The sequence below is a fragment of the Chrysochloris asiatica genome, unplaced genomic scaffold, assembly GCF_000296735.1.
Source record: "Chrysochloris asiatica unplaced genomic scaffold, ChrAsi1.0 scaffold00350, whole genome shotgun sequence".
Lineage (NCBI taxonomy): Eukaryota > Metazoa > Chordata > Mammalia > Afrosoricida > Chrysochloridae > Chrysochloris > Chrysochloris asiatica.
The window spans coordinates 468,460-484,007 of NW_006408868.1; the positions used below are offsets into that span (position 1 = coordinate 468,460).

The following is a 15,548-nucleotide window of genomic DNA, read 5'->3' on the forward strand; positions in this document are numbered from 1 at the left end:
GGGCGACCCTTCCCTGGCGTCCTTTAGAGCCCCCGGGGGTGGGTGTCCAGCCTGAAGCGCCCTCCCTGCCACGATACTCTCGGTTCCTCCCGTGCTGTGTCTGCCTCGGAGCCCCTCCACACCCGACTGGCCACTTCTTCCGGCTCAGGTCGCTCGCCCAACGCTTCTGCCGAGTGCCCTGCAGCCCCCATCTGGGCCTCGACCCCATCGCCAGCCCTTGTGCCACCCGGCTCCATCTCGCTCCTGACGCCGGTCCCTCGTTACTAGGGCTTTGACCCTTCGCTCCGCTCGGCTCTCCTCGTTTCTGTTCCATCCCCCGCAAGAGGTTCTCGCCCACCAACATCTGATCTCTGCCACCCACAGCTAAAGCGTGGTCTGGCCCCGGTCGGCCTAAGGCAGGTTACCAGGCTGATGGGAGGAGGGCCTAAGAGCGACGCGACTCTTCACCTGGCCCCAAGATTCCCCCAGATACTCCCCAAATTCCTTTTGGTGCCAGGGCTGAAGGGGGCCGCAAAGAACGGGGTGGGGGCAATTAAGCCCTCTACTAGGTAAGGGTACGAATGGGGGGCGAGAAGCTGAGCTGATTCTGAGAAACCTCCCACCCCCACCCCGGTAGTAAATCTCCCTCCCCCTCTCTAATCGGCTCAGCCTGGTCCTACTGACCTCCTCCTCCCCCCACAGCTGAGTCTCTTGGCACCTGGGTTTGTGTGGGTGGGGATGGGAATCCAATCTCCCTTCCCCTCCATCTGGCCTGGAGGACAAAGGGCAGGGGGACCTTCTGGTCCCGCCAGAGTGGGGGAAGGGCCCACCCTGGTAGTCCCAAGGGGCGGGGGAGGGGCGGTGTTCTGGAAGCAGCAAGAGCCTGCGGGGTCTAATTGCATCACTTTATTTCACGGACCTCCACTCGTCTCCCCGCCCCTCTACCTCCAAGCAGGAAATAAGCCTGGCTGTGATACCAGGGGAGGCACCCAGAAGGAAGGAAAAAATCAGAGAAATATAGGGGCCCTCTTCTTGTGAGGGGCAATTATGGGCTGCAGTCAGGTCAACCTGTGGATAAGTAGAGCCCAGGACTGGCCATACCCCAAGCCATTCCAGACAGTGGGGGTGCTGAACTGTCGGAAATGTCGTGCCTCTATAAAGGCTTGTGTGCAGGGTCACATTGGGGAACTTGGATGGTTCTAAATGTATGAGCATGCATGTGAGCATGTATGTATCTGAAGTCTAAGCACTGGTGGTGAGTAGCCTACAGGGCAGTGGCAGCGGGGCAGGAGACTGGCCAGAACAGAGAAGAAGGAGGGAAAGCTGAGCTGGAAAGCCTCAAATTGATTACCCTCCACCAGACTTGTGTCCCTTGATTCCAGAGCTCTTTCTCTTGGTTTCTTTCACCTTCTCTGATTGTCACTGAAAGAGGAAGAGAGAAAAACAGACCACAAAAGACAACCCAGATGAACAGACAGACAACACACACACACCTGTTACATGTGCATGAGTCAAGGACGTGGAAGGGAAGAGAGAGAGAGCCCAAAGCAGGCAGGTGGTCCACCCCTCATGCCAGACTCTGCAGGAAATCCAGAAGCCCTGCATGCCACTCTTCAGGTTGGTCCAGGTAACATGGGTGCCCTGCCCCCTCCATAATGAGGACCCGGTGGTTAGGCAGCTTCTTCAGATGCTCAAAGCTGGTCTGGCCCATGGGGTCCTGGTCTCCATATACAATCAGAGCTGGGGTCTGAGAGAAAGGAAAGAGGAACAATGTCAACAAGGACCTGTCACAACAACCCAGCCTCCTGGAGGTCAGCTCAGCCCTCCCCATCTCTTCAGTCTCTCCCAAGGTTACCTCTAATGCTGATAGGCAAGCTAGCCCACTGGGTGGGGGAAGAGACCCCCAACTCCTGTCTGCCCCAACACACAGCTTAGCACAAGAGCTGGAACAAGCATTTGCTGCTAACTGAACCAAAAGGGTAGACTTTTGGTTGTTTAGTTTCTTCCTCCCGTTCCTTGGTGACCCAGCCCCCAGACCAAAAGCAGTCCCCAGAATGGACCCTTCCTTGCTCTTGGCAGGTGCATTTCAGCCTTCCACACTAAGTACCTTCACATTGGCATAGTCAGCAGCTTTGATTTTGTCAGTGCAGATGGGGGCCACGGGCACGTAGCCCCGGACCTGGGAGCCAGGGGCTGTGAGGAATGGCAGGGAGTACATGCCACTCAATGATGGGCTGATCACAACTGGGGGACCCAGCTTCAAGGCATCTACCACAGCAGATAGGAAGCTGCCAGGGGCAAGTTCCCCGATAGGAGCAGGGGCTGCTGCTTCCTTGGAGTGCCCCAGACCTACAGAGATTTGGGTGGGAGAGAGACAAGACAAAGACAGTGATCTAGAAAAAATGGGAGAGAAGGTCCCCTTGGCCTAAAAGCCCTCTTGGGTCAATCTCTCCATGTCCAGATCATGCAATACCCAGATCGCATGAGTGTATTCTTACAATGGCCAAGATCTGTCATATCTAAGATAAGTGTGAAATATTTCTCTCTACATTTGGGTCCCATCTTGCTTAGCAGTACAGTGTCCTAGGAAAAAACAGGTTCTGAAATCTGAAAAGGCTAAGTCCAAATCCATTTCTCCACTTCCCCTGTGACCAGATGGCTCTTTCTCTCTGCTCCTTGGTTTCCTCATCTGTTAAAAGGGGATAAAGAGGTACTGGTAGTGTAGTGGGTTAAATACTGGGATGCTAACTGCAAGGTTGGCAGAGCAAGCCTACCAGCCATTCTGCAGGAGAAAGATAAGGCTGTCTGCGCCCTGTAAAGATGTACAGGCTTGGAAACCCTAAGGAATGGTTCTACTTAGTCAGATAGGGTCGATATGAGTCAGAATCAACTGGATGGGAGGGGGGTTGGGTTTTTTGATGTTTTGTCTTTTTTGTTTGTTTGTTTGGTGCTGGACTGGTTTGAAACGGGTACTTCAAGTATGCTGGCAGAGGAGTTGACTCTGCATCCACACCTCCCCCTCCAATCAATCAGTCCCAGCCTTCCCTGCATGATTAGCTTAAGACCTTCCCCCTGAAGTTAAATCCAGCTCACTGTGTGAACCAATCAGGCCAGGCTGGAGACCCACCTTTGGGCCTGGAAACCATACCAGCCATAGCTGGCAAAGGGGATTAGGTCAACCAGGCTGCCCATTCCATACTTAAGCCTCATCAGATTGGGGGCTGCCCCAATCTGCTCAAAGCTCAAGGCTTTTTGCAAGTGGGATCATGGGCACCCACCAGACCTTGTTCTACCTACCTCTCAAGCTACTGGGAGACCCAGTCAAGCTTCTCTGGGCTTCCAACAGTCTATGATTTAGGACTCTGTCAAAATATTTTACTTCCACTTGTTGAGCAAGGATTATTATGTATCAAGTACTGGCAACAGACACACATGGATTAGTACATTCCATTCTCACTAGGGCCAATCTAGAAAATGAATGTGCTTATCTCCCATCACAGATGAGGAAGCAGAGGTTCAGAGACAGAGACACTGCCTTGTATAACACAGTGAGGAAGAGCTGGGAATTGTCCCATAATATCGGACCAAGATGAGAGGTTTAAAGGCCCTTGCAGGGTACACCATGTTCTACCAAGACTGCAGAGCCCAGCCGGCTGGGTTTTACCCATCCCTCAGCTCCCAGCCACCACACACAGTGATCTGGATCTCCAACCCCTGTAGGAAAGCCCACTCAGGGCAGTACCTGGCAGGTCAATGGCCACAGCCCGGTATCCAGCCTGGGCCAGGCTGTGCAGGGTGCCCAGGTTGTGCCAGGTCTCAGAGGAGAAACGGATGCCATGCAGCAGCAGCACAGAGAAGCGGGCAGCCTGCCCACCCCCTGGTAGTGCCTCACGGAAGAAGAGCTTCTGGCCCTGCACCTGGATGCTTCCTTCATGCTGCTCCACGCCCGCCATACCTGCTGATTCTGTGCTGGTGAAGAGCCTGCAGTTTGTTCAAAGTCAAGCTGGTGAAGGCCAGGTCCACAGAAGGCCACACAGTGCCCCACCTAGATGGAGTGTGTGTTGTGGGGAGGACTGCCCTGAGAGGGCAAAGTATGAATCTCAGCAGGAAGCAGAAAAAGCCGCAGGGTATGTCCCAGAACTCTGTTTGGAGTTCAGGATGATATGTAGGTCCTATTTCTGCCTTTGCCACTCAGTTGTGTGACACTGGGCTGAAGTTATCCCAGCCAAAATATGGGGGCAACAAAGTTTACCTTAATTAACAAGGCGGTAAAGAACTCAATAAATACATGGGGCTCCGGTTATGGTTATTGTTCTTATCCTTTTCAACATAATACAATAGTACTTAGCTCATAAGAGGCTGATAGGATTAAATGAAACGCCACGCATGTAAAAATCACAGCACAGTGCCTCATACTTAGTAAATGCTCAAATCAATCTCTGGTAGCTGACTATTTTGTTTGTCAGTCTCATGCTCCAAGGCACTGCTATTGGTGTGGGTTGGCTCCTGAGCTTGGAGCATGCCTAAACTTGGTGTGAAAAGCCCATTTTCCAGAGGCGGAACCAAGGAGTCGGCCTGCAATAGATGCACTGCTCAGTGTGCTACCCTCTGGAACGCGGTCACGGGTGGCCTCACACTCGCTTGGCCCCCGTTTCAGACAACAGTTCCAGCTCTCTAGGCCTGGTAGAGTGCACCGGTAGGGATAGACGCTCCCGAGGGCGGAAACCTGGGCTTTGTAGATATGAAAGAGTGAAATTTGGGGTAGGCGGGGTGGCTGCTGACTGGAGAGAGAAAAGGGAGGATTTAGGGTGCAGAGATAGTACCTGGGGAGCAGTGTGCACTCTCGTAGACTCCAGGCGGCCAAGTGCGGGAGGCGGATCGCGCCCGGGTCGGAGAAGCAGCGACGGGGCGGGGCGGAGGCGCGCGACGGGGCGCCCTCTGGTGGCACAGCTAGAGCCACACTTTCTGATTGCAGCCGCCGTTTCCGCAAACCTTTAGGTCCCACGTGACCTAAGCATGGACATTGGCTCAGCCCTGAGACCCTCTGCCGCCTGCCCCACGTGCACATACATGGTTCAGCTTGAGAAGGGTTCTTTTGGTGCTGCACCATTGTGCTTCCAGTCACATCCCTGCTCCTTCCTCCCCAGCCAGAAGCACCCAGAGTTGTCACTGGGCACTGCAGGGTTGAACAGGCTTGATTAATGCGAGGCTCTGACAATGGCAAGTCAGGCAACCTTGATCATTTTTCCAAATAAGCCTGTTTTCTCGTCTGTTGTTACTGTTAACTGCCGTGGGTCCGTTTCAACTCATAGCGACCCTGTATAGGGTTTCTGAGGTGCGGCTGGTGGGTTTGAACCGCGGACCTTGTGGCTTAAACTGACCTTGCAGTCCAACACATTATGCTGTTACCCATTTCGTGGGATGTTAACGAGTAATGGACCCAGTATGCCCCAGAAGCCTCTGGGTGCCACGGAGAGCCTCCAGGCTGAGGACAGACAACCAGGATCGGTGCTGAGATGTAAAGGACTCCAGAGACCTTCGCAGGCTTGACCTAATGTGTGTGTGGAGTGTAAGTGTGAGAAAAGTGATTTGGCCTAAGATCTGGAATTGCTGCATAGCACAATCATAACATCTGGCATTTTTGCGGCTCGGCCTCCGCACCAGGCACTGTTCTATGCCTTGAACGGTTCTTAAGTCCTTACAACAGTGTTGCAAATGGGTCTTATACTTAACCCCATTGTACAGAGGAGAGAAATGAGAATGCCAGATTGTTGTTGTTAAGTGCTCTCCAGTCAGTTTCGACTCATGGAGACTCTATAGGGTTTCCGAGGAGTGGCTGGTGGGTTTGAACCGCCACCACCTTTGAGGTTAGCAGTCCAGTGCTTATTCTACAGTGCCACTCTTGTTGTTGTTGTTAAGTGCCGTCGAGACCCAGAATTCCTGAGAGTGTGATAAGAGTGAGGGTGAAGACGTTTCGGTGGGAACAAGTCAGCTGGCTCTACACAAGTTCTCAGGGCAATTTCGGAAAATTTTGCACAGGAGCAGGCCTCGGTACCAAGCTCGGTACCCGGCACCGCCCCCTGTTCCTTCTCCAACACCGTCACCGTTACTTGGTAACTGGGGGCGGGGGAGTTTGTGACTGCCGACTGCGCAGGCGCACCTCTGTGGCCCTCGCGCTAGGCGGTGCCTTGCTTTCCGCACCCACCTAGCCACTAAAACAGTTCCATGGTTGCGGCGCTGTTTGGTTGCTGGTTTCGTGTGGGCGGGGCCCGCTCTGCGTTGGTAGGCCCGGTCATCCCGGTCGGTCGGGTGAGTGTCCCCCAAGGGAGGCTGGCTGAGTGCTCGGAGGCAGGCCATCCTTGCCACGCCCCCGGCCCGGCACCCAAGGGCAGAGTTCCGCGGGTGGTGCTGGTGCTGACGCGGCGAGTGCACGCCTGTTAGTGTGCTGTGCCTGGGAGTGCTCTTGGGAGTGTTTGTATCTGTATGTTCCTGTATGCTTATGTTGGATGAGTGTGTGCTTCCGTCCGTCCATCTGCCTGCGTGCGTCTGTGTATGTGATTTAAAAGGTGTGCGTATCTACTAGTGTGCCTGTATTTCCGAGAGTCCGTCTGCTTGTGCATGTGTGTGTATGTTATAATTTGATGGTTGTGTGTATGCCCGAGTGTGAGTAACTCTGAGGGACTGCGTGTGATTTTGATAGTGTGTGTCCGTTTTTCTGTCACCCTTCCTGATGCCTGAAACTGTGTGTGTATGATTTTGAGGATACGTATCTATTATATGGAGTCCTGGTGTGGTGCTGCGGTTAGTGCACTGGACTGATTCAAGGTCACCAGCCGCTCCTCAGAAACCCTATGCAAGGTCTCTATGAGTCGGAACCGACTCGATGATGCTTAAAAACAACATGTGCCAGGGATCCATTGTATACGGTCAGTGTGTGTGCATGGAATCTACATGTACACATAGGGAATAAGTCTGCAAAAGAAAAGTGTGTGGGTGCAGATTCCATGTCTGTGCACTTGTGTACACCTGTGTTTCGATATGGACCTAGTATCTAGCCTGTCATGCAGGTCTGTAAAGCAGACAGAGCTGCCAACTACCTGATAAGACCTGGGAGATCTAGTGTTACCACAACCTGAGTTGCCAAGGCAACAGTCAAAGCCTGAGGCTGGCTCTAGGAGGACCCTGTCCAGTAGAGGTATAGCGCATGTTATGACTGGTAGGAACCTGATATAGTGCCATTGAAAGTGTGTGTCCAAGGCTGTAAATGGGAAAAGAGTGGAGTCTTCCTCCTCCCAATTCCTGAGGGTGGGGACTAAGCCTGAGGGTGGGGACTAAGAAACGTCTCCAAAGTGTTCCCTGAGAAACTGGGGTGTGTGTGGGGGGGCGACTGAGGTGGTGATTCTGTAGTTTATAACTCCTAAATAGGGGCCGGCACACACCTGGTACTACAGTAAAGATGACTTTACTGAACTGTCAACCACAAAGTCAGCATTTCAAACCCACCAGCCTTCCTCTGAACAAGACGAGCCTTTCTCCTCCCTTAAAGATTTACAAATTCAGAAAACCTATGAACGGTCACTATGAGTCGGAATCGACTCAATGACACTAGCAACAACAGGAACAAGGCAGGAGTGGTCATCCTAAGCCCAAGAAATAATGACAGGGACAGCCTTAGGTTCAAGTCCATTGTCTTGTTGAAATCTCTCAGGAAATTTAAGAGATCAGCCACACAGTTATCTTTCTTCCCATTTTACTGACAAACTGACACATGATCAGGAAGTGGCAGAACCCGATCTCAAAGCCTGGAATCTGTGTTCTGTCTGGGTCCTCAGTGTTGAGGTGTATCCTCTGGACTGGAAAAGGACAGGACTAGAGGACTCTGTGAAGCAAATCATTTGCCGTTAAGCTAGGGGTACGCTGAAGGGGCTCAGTGCTCCAACTTTGCTACTGCTCTTTCCGTTTCTTCTTGTCTCTTACCCCTCCTTGACTCAGCATTTCCTCTTTCCAATATTCTTCGTGAGCCTCCTCCCATTAAATAATGTCTAAGGAGTTCTGGTGTGGTGCTGTAGGATAAGCACTGAACTGCTAACCACAAGGTTGGCAGTTCAATCCCACCACCTACTCCTCAGAAACCCTATATAAGGTCACTCTTGAGTTGGCACCTACGTGAAGGCACTTAGCAACAACAATGGGAGAACATAACATATTTCCTCTTGATTATAAAACACATGCTGATTTTAGCAATATGATATCCAGTGTAATAAAAAGAAACATTTCCAAACACTCCTTCCGGAGGTCATCCTCTGCACATAGACTCTTCTTTGACAGTGTTTGCCACTTTGTCCACCAGGAAGGCTCTAGTTTGTCCATCACATCTCAACTCCTGATTTCCTCCTTGGCAAGCAGTCTCTACTTTTGGCAAGACAATTTGCCTCTTATGCCTCGTTTCCTCATTTATAAAAGACACAGAATCGTACCTGTTTCCTAGGCACCTGTGAAGGGCCAATGAGAGGGCCTGGCTATCATAAGCATTCAGTGATTGGAAGTGGTTTTAGCAGTGATGATGGTGGTCAGTGAGCCTGCCATGTGCTGGGGGACTTTTCAGATTTGTCTTTTCACTGTTGGGCATTTGAGCCCTTTCCTGACATGTGGAGCCTGAATCCCTAGACTCATGTCCAGATCAGGGAAGGTGGCAAAGACTGGAGCTCTGTCTCTGCTGAGTGCTTTGAGATAGGGCTTGAGGGGGAGTCCAGGGACCCTTGTGGGGGCTCAGCTCCACTCTCTTCTTCCTCTCCTCTCTTCCTCCAGACTGTGGTACAAATCTCCATGAGCCGGTCCCAGGTGGTCCTGCTGGGCCTGGGTCTGTTGCTTATCCTGTTGCTGTATGTGGGGCTGCCGGGACCCCCTGAGCAGACTTCGTGGCTCTGGGGAGACACCAATGTCACAATCCTGGCTGGTCTCACCCCTGGCAACTGTCCCATCTTTTACCGTGAGGTGCTTCCGCTGCCCCAGGCTCGCAGGTGGGTGCTGACCCGTGGGTGCCTGTGTGGGACTCTAGCATGACTCGTATGCTCACAGCCTGGGATTGTTATGGGAGAAGTCTCTGAAGAAGAAAAGGTGGCCTGTCTCAGGACCTCAGGATGCACATTTCCCTGTCTGTCAGCAGGGTGGAAGTGGTGCTGCTCCATGGAAAAGCCTTTAACTCGCACACATGGGAGCAGCTGGGCACACTGCAGCTACTGTCTCAGAGGGGCTACCGCGCCGTGGCCATTGACCTCCCAGGTAAAAAAAAACCCCTCTATCCTTGGGCCCAGAGAGGCAGAGTGTAGCAGGAACAAGGGGACAGCTTCTCAGATGGGGGAATTGGAGGGACAGGAAAGCACTAAGGTATATATGGAGTGGTAGGGGGACACGGAGGGCATCTCTGTCCCTGTGTCTGGATAAGAGATAGCAAGTCACAACACAAGATGACAACATCATAAGTCTGTGTTTGGGGTTGTTTTTCTATTGTGAAAATATACACAACAAAACATTTACCAATTCAATTTCTACATGGCATTGATGATATCCTTCAAGTTGTACAACCAATCTGAGTTTTGTTGTTGTTGTTAAGTGCCATTGAGTTGGTTCCAACTCATAGTGACCCTGTATAGGGTTTCCAAGGAACAGCTGGTGAGTTTGAACCACTGACCTTGTAGTTTAAACTGACACTGAGGTCCAGTGCTTTACCCCATAGTGCCACACCAGGACCCCCGTTCTTAATATCCTTTTCCAAATCTTTCCACCATCATTAACCTAAACTCACTATCCACTAAGGAAAAACTGGCTCTTTTACCCTTGGTAACCATTAATAATCTTTGGTTTCTAATTTTTGCTTTTTTCATAATATGTGAAATCCTACAGTCTTTGTCTTGTTATGAATTATTAATTTCACTCAGCGTGAGGTTTTCAAGGTTTATCCATGTATTGGAATTCCATCAGGATTTCATTTGTCTTTATGATCTAGTAATAGTCAACTGTTTAGCCATTCATCTGCTGATGCATACTTCAGCTGTTTCCAACTCTGGGCTGTTGTAGAAAATGTTGCAATTTACATTGCGGATGGTTTTCTGCTTGCATTCTTGCTTTCACATATGGTATTTTCAACTTTTTGAGGAACCACCAAACTTTATTCTACATTGATTGTACCATTTTATATCCTCATTAACAAAGAGTGGGAGTACTGGTGTGGCACTGTAGGATAAGCACTAGACCGTAAGGTCAATTTGGAACACAAAGTGGTGGTTCAAACCCACCAGCCACTCCTCAGAAACCATCTATAGGGTAGCTATGAGTTGGAACCAACTCGACAGCACTTAACAACCACAACAAGCAAAGAATGAGGATTTTCAGTTTCTCCAACACCTGTTTTCTTTTTCTTTTTATCATTGCCATGCTAATGAGAGTGAGGCAGTATATAGCTGTGGTTTTGATTTGCATCTCCTTAATGACTAATGACATTGAGCATCTTTTCATGTGTTTCTTGATCATTTGAATATCCTTGTTAGTAAAATGTCTGTTCAGATCCTTTGCCCAGTTTTAAAATTGGGTTGTTTGTCTTTTTCTTGTTAGATGAAGAAGTTGGTTTTTTTTTTTCTATATTTTGGATATTAGACCCTTATCAAATAGATCGTTCTCCACCAAATTTCTTCCAGTCTGTAGATTGTCTTTTTACTTTGTTGATAAAAAACCTTTGATGAATGAAAGTATTCTGTTTTGTAAGATCCTGTTTATCTGTTTTATCTTTTGCTGCTTGTGCTTTTATTGTCATGGGAAGGTCTCTGTCCTTACTTTCTTTTTTTTTTTTTTTCCTCTGCTTTGGGATTTCTGTCCTTATTTTCTACCATGACATCTATTGTGGGAATTTTTGCCTGTCACCAAATAGAAATATGAGACTGCATGGGTGGCTCTATTTTTTGTGACAAACCTTGTAGCTTTTTACTTTTTTAGCTACACAAATTGCTAACATTCTTGTCTTTAAAAAATAATGCTATTTAAAAATCAAATCACCTCAAAGCCTTCAGAGACTCATACCGCATTTCTCTCCCTCTCCCTTCTCTAAGCAGTTTGGAAGGCTGCCAGACTCTCTTCAGGGCGTTTCCACACACAGAGAGAACAGACAATATGCAGGATTGTAGCATGCATTATAAACATGACTGGGTCCTACTAAGCAAATTCATCTGCAGCTTGGTTCTCTTCCCCTAGCCCATATCTTATGGCTCAAAAAGACCCAACCCAAACTCATTGCCATCGAGTCAATACGGACTCATAGTGATCGCGTATAACATATCCAAATCATTACTGGATCACAAAGCCTAGTTTTTCTCCCATAAAGCAGCTGGTGGATCTGAACTGATCTTGTGGATCATGGTAGTCCCTACAAACCTCACGCTTTCATTAACTCTGCAGCATTGCTATAGGAGGGAGAGACAGGTTTCTTAGGGTGTTCCTCCCCTGGTGGATCTGGTAGGTTGTTTTAGAAGTTTCAGTAGTCCTGGTGTAGTGCTGTAGGAAAAGTACTGGACTGCTAATCACAAAGTGTGCGGTTCAAACCCATCAGCTACTCCTCAAAAACCCTATACAGGGTTGCTATGTATGAATCAGAATTGACTCAGTGATAGTAACAACAACAAAATTAAAATGTTAGCTGAAGTGTCTTTGGACATGCTTCTTTTGAGCACATAAGCAAGATTTTCTCTAGGTGAGAATACTCTTTAACCCTTAATCCAAAAGTATATCCTGAAATCTTCAACTTTATTAGTCAAGAATGTCTGCCTTGAGCATTGTACTCTCTTAAAGAACTATCCATATGGGATCACACTGACAACTAGAACTCGTCAGGTTAGATAGGAAGCTTAGAGGACAGTGAGTTTATGTAAATGGAGTGGAACAGTTCAGAAAAGGAGGGTGAGCATGGTTGCACACTTGAAGAATGTAAACAGTGTCTCTGAATTGTACATGGAGAAATCATTGAATTGGTGTCTGTTCTGCTGTGTATATTCTCAACAATAACAACAATTTTTTTTTTTTAAAAAGAAACACACTAATAACTAGGAAGAAAGTTGAAGACATAGTAGTAACAAGTGATATTAGCCAGTTCTCATCTATATATAGTTAATGTCAATAAATAAAAACAAAAATGGTTATCAGCAAAGAACTTCTATAAGATCAGGAAAAATATTTCTCTAGGGTAGCTACAAAAACAACGGATGGTTTAGAGGACACTTTTTAAATATTTTTAAACCATTTACTGTGGTAAAATAGATATAACATAAAATTTGCCTTCTTAACCATTTTTAAATGTACAATTCAATGACACTGATTATATTCACAATACTGTACAAACATCACCACAATAAGGGTCTTCAAAAGTTCATAGAAAAAATTCCATTATCTTTTCATTCCATTTTTCCACAAACTTTTTTTTAAGCCCTCTCATATTTATTTCCAAAACCTTTAACCCCCAAGAGAAACTCTGTACCCATTAAGCAATAACACCTTGTTCTCCCTTCCCCTTAGTCCCTTGTTGTTGCTGTTAAGTGCCGTTGAGTCGGTTCCAACTCATAGCAACCCTGTATAGGATTTCCAAGGAGCACCTGGTGGGTTTGAACTGCTGACCTTGTGGTTCACAGTCCAGTGCTGATCCTACAGCCTCACACCAGGAATCCACCCTTATTTAATCCCTAGTAGCCACTAATATTCTTTATGCTCTATGTATTTTGCCTGTTCTGCATATTTCACATAAGTAGGATCCTATGTGAAATATTGCAAAGGACACTCATTTTTGAATTTTGACAAATATTACCTTACCTTGATAAAGATGACCGATTTCTTCATCAGTGATGTATGACAGTGTCCATTTCTCCACATCTTACACAGCACTGGGCATGATCAGTCTTTGTTTTGGGTACCTTCTGCTGTCCCCAGGTTTTGGGAACTCAGCACCTTCAGAAGAAACCCGCACAGAAGCAGGGCGGGCAGAGCTGCTGCAGCGGGTGCTACGGGACCTGAAAGTGCACAATGCCGTGTTGGTGAGCCCCTCGTTGAGTGGCCACTATGCCCTGCCCTTCCTGATGCGAGACCATCAGCAGCTGCATGGATTTGTGCCTATTGCACCCACCTCCACCCAGAACTATACCCAGGAGCAGTACTGGGCAGTGAAGGTACTGGGAGCTTGGGTCATGGGGGAGAAGGGGATGGGCTCAGGTGTTACTTGGAGGAGACGTGACGTGCTTTTGGATAGAAGTGGGTGTTTGGAGAGGTCTTCCCAAGGAGGTTGCTTGAGAATCAGGTCCCCTTTAGGTTCTAAGGTCACAGCCCCTTGTTCTGCCCTACAGACCCCAACCCTCATCTTATATGGGGAGCTGGACCACATTCTGGCACGGGAGTCACTGAGGCAGCTTCGACACCTGCCCAACCACTCTGTGGTGAAGCTACGCAATGCGGGCCATGCCTGCTACCTCCATAAACCACAAGACTTCCACCTTGTCCTCCTTGCCTTCCTTGACCATCTGCCTTGAACTCACCAATTGGCCGATGCCAGGGTGCCAAGCCTGGTCAGAACCTCTCACTTCATCTCACAGGCACAATAAAAAAGTTATTTGTCTTGCCTGAGGAGTGACTGGTCCCTTTTCTTGGTATGGTATAGATGGGGTGGGAGGCAAGTCTGGCCCTTGGGACTGTGAACTGGAAAGGATGCTCCAGCTACCTGGAAGACTAAGATCATGGGCCATTTCTTATCTGTGTGCTCTCACCAGTCTGTGCCTCAGTCTCCTTATCTGTAGACTGAACTTGGTTGAGTTGAGTATTTGGCCACACAAGGCTGAGGGGTTTGGGGTGGGGGTGTTGCTGATGCTGTCTGGTAACTGAGAAGGGTGAGAAATTCAGGGTCTAGGCAGCTGAACTGAGTAGTGCAGGACCTTTGGCTGAAGTGAACAAGGTATGTAGAGGTGGGGGAGGGATGTGGCTTAAGAATTAACAGCATTGTCAATGAACCACCAAGCCCCATGCGTGTGGGTGGGTGAGCCACCTAGACTCAAATCCCATCAGCTTTGAGATGGCCCCCTCTTTGACCTCACATCCTGCCCCCTCTGAACCCAGAGGTTGAAGTCCTCCATCTCCAACCCTCTCCAAGCTGACTCAGCTTCTGGAGCAGTGGGCAGAACTGGCTAAGGGTACAAAGGGCAGCCAGACTCACAAGCGGGTAACCAGAGGTACACTGGTAACTCTGTTTACCCATCCGCCACCTGCCCCCCACCTCATGTGGCTGTTGAAGAGTCCAAAGCCTGGTGAGCTGTGCCACCGGTATGCTTTCACGCTGCATCCCCGCCCCCCCCCCACACTGTCATACAGAGTCTGCATGACATCGCTTCACCATGACACACCCACCATCTCATGAATTGTCACACAAGGTCATACCTGCTGAAGCAGTAGTTTGTACACACAGTGAGTGGCACGTTCACACGACCATACACACAGTCATACATGCTCTCATTTGTCCATTTATTCTCTATTCCCGGTATGTTGTCCCGGCGCCAGTACTGTACAAGGCTGGGGGCAAGAAGCCGGTGGGTGAGTACATAGACTTGCCTCCTGGAGCTCATTCTTGAAGAGACAGAACCTGTCAGTAACCTCACCCCAAAGAGGGCCGAGGAGCGGAGTTTATTGAGGTCGAAGGAGGTAAGAGATAGGCAAGAGCTGGTTTGAGCAGCGCTGAATCTTTAGAGCGAAATAGGGCTCTAGGCGACTGCTGGGATTTCTAGCATCAGCTCCTGCCTTCCTCTCTGCTGGCCTCATCCAGACACTGCAGGGGGAGGAGCCTTCTGGGGTCAGGAGTCCGCTGCCCAACCCGAGGGCGGGGCCAGCCCTGAACTCGCATTCAAGCTTTGGGCAGAGCTGAAGGCTGAGGCTCCGAGCCTCTGGTGACCCTCTTGGCGCCGGAACCCGGGACGGGTGGGGTCGGAAGTTTAGGCGCAGTGTTAACGCGGCTCCTGGAACCGGAACAGCACCTGCTCTCAATCCTCACTCCACGCCCCGGGTCCAGCCACGTGGTGGGGCGGAGCCGGGGCGGTTCTGAGCCCATGACCTCGTAGTACCTGGAGTCCCGGTCGGTCACAGTCCGGGGTGGGCGCTGAAAAGCAAGAGTAGGTTTAGGACCAAGACAGCAAGGTGAACCCTGAAAAGAATAGAGGGATCTGGGGCTCCCTGGCATAAAAGCCGGGAAATATTTTGAGAGGGCCGCTGTCCCTGAGCTTCTGCACTCTCCTCTCTGTACAGTGGGTGGAGGCAGGAACTTCTTGGGGGCTCTTTAAGGGATTAAATAAGGAAATGTGTTGAAAGCAGCCAGCATAGGGCCTGGAACAGAGAGGGTGCTCCATAGCTACTGGGTGACCACAGCTCCTTTTCAGAGTGCCCCAATCCTGTAGGACACAAGGAGAAACTCGCCCTGGGGAGGGGATCAGGTGCAGATGGGCCCGTGAGGGTGCAGCTGTGAGGGGTCTTCAGCTACTCACTTTGCCTCCAACTCTGCA

General features: G+C 49.5%; 2 protein-coding genes across 2 annotated transcripts; one reads left to right on the plus strand and one right to left on the minus strand.

The window, feature by feature from the left end:
* Positions 1–1,546: 1,546 nt before the first annotated feature.
* Positions 1,547–3,950, minus strand: ABHD14B (abhydrolase domain containing 14B). The gene is made up of 3 exons (XM_006876014.1): positions 3,722–3,950; positions 2,087–2,328; positions 1,547–1,726 (listed from the first exon to the last, which is right to left on the minus strand). Exons 1-3 carry the CDS (start codon positions 3,930–3,932, stop codon positions 1,547–1,549), a joined length of 633 nt encoding a protein of 210 aa, XP_006876076.1. The 5' UTR covers positions 3,933–3,950.
* A 2,254-nt stretch (positions 3,951–6,204) lies between these two features.
* Positions 6,205–13,579, plus strand: ABHD14A (abhydrolase domain containing 14A). Its single transcript, XM_006876015.1, has 5 exons — positions 6,205–6,288; positions 8,788–8,999; positions 9,146–9,261; positions 12,946–13,181; positions 13,356–13,579. The coding sequence occupies exons 1-5, from the start codon at positions 6,205–6,207 to the stop codon at positions 13,536–13,538; spliced, it is 831 nt and encodes a 276-aa protein (XP_006876077.1). The 3' UTR covers positions 13,539–13,579.
* Positions 13,580–15,548: the final 1,969 nt, after the last annotated feature.

Excerpts from the sequence above, each read along its gene's own strand:
- ABHD14B (XM_006876014.1), bottom strand. The coding sequence starts at position 3,932 with ATGGCGGGCGTGGAGCAGCATGAAGGAAGCATCCAGGTGCAGGGCCAG. Across the intron at positions 2,329-3,721 it reads TGTGGCCATTGACCTGCCAG|GTCTGGGGCACTCCAAGGAA; the intron begins GTACTGCCCTGA and ends AAATCTCTGTAG. Across the intron at positions 1,727-2,086 it reads CTGACTATGCCAATGTGAAG|ACCCCAGCTCTGATTGTATA; the intron begins GTACTTAGTGTG and ends CCTTTCTCTCAG.
- ABHD14A (XM_006876015.1), top strand. The coding sequence starts at position 6,205 with ATGGTTGCGGCGCTGTTTGGTTGCTGGTTTCGTGTGGGCGGGGCCCGC. Across the intron at positions 6,289-8,787 it reads CGGTCATCCCGGTCGGTCGG|ACTGTGGTACAAATCTCCAT; the intron begins GTGAGTGTCCCC and ends CTCTTCCTCCAG. Across the intron at positions 9,262-12,945 it reads CGTGGCCATTGACCTCCCAG|GTTTTGGGAACTCAGCACCT; the intron begins GTAAAAAAAAAC and ends TGCTGTCCCCAG.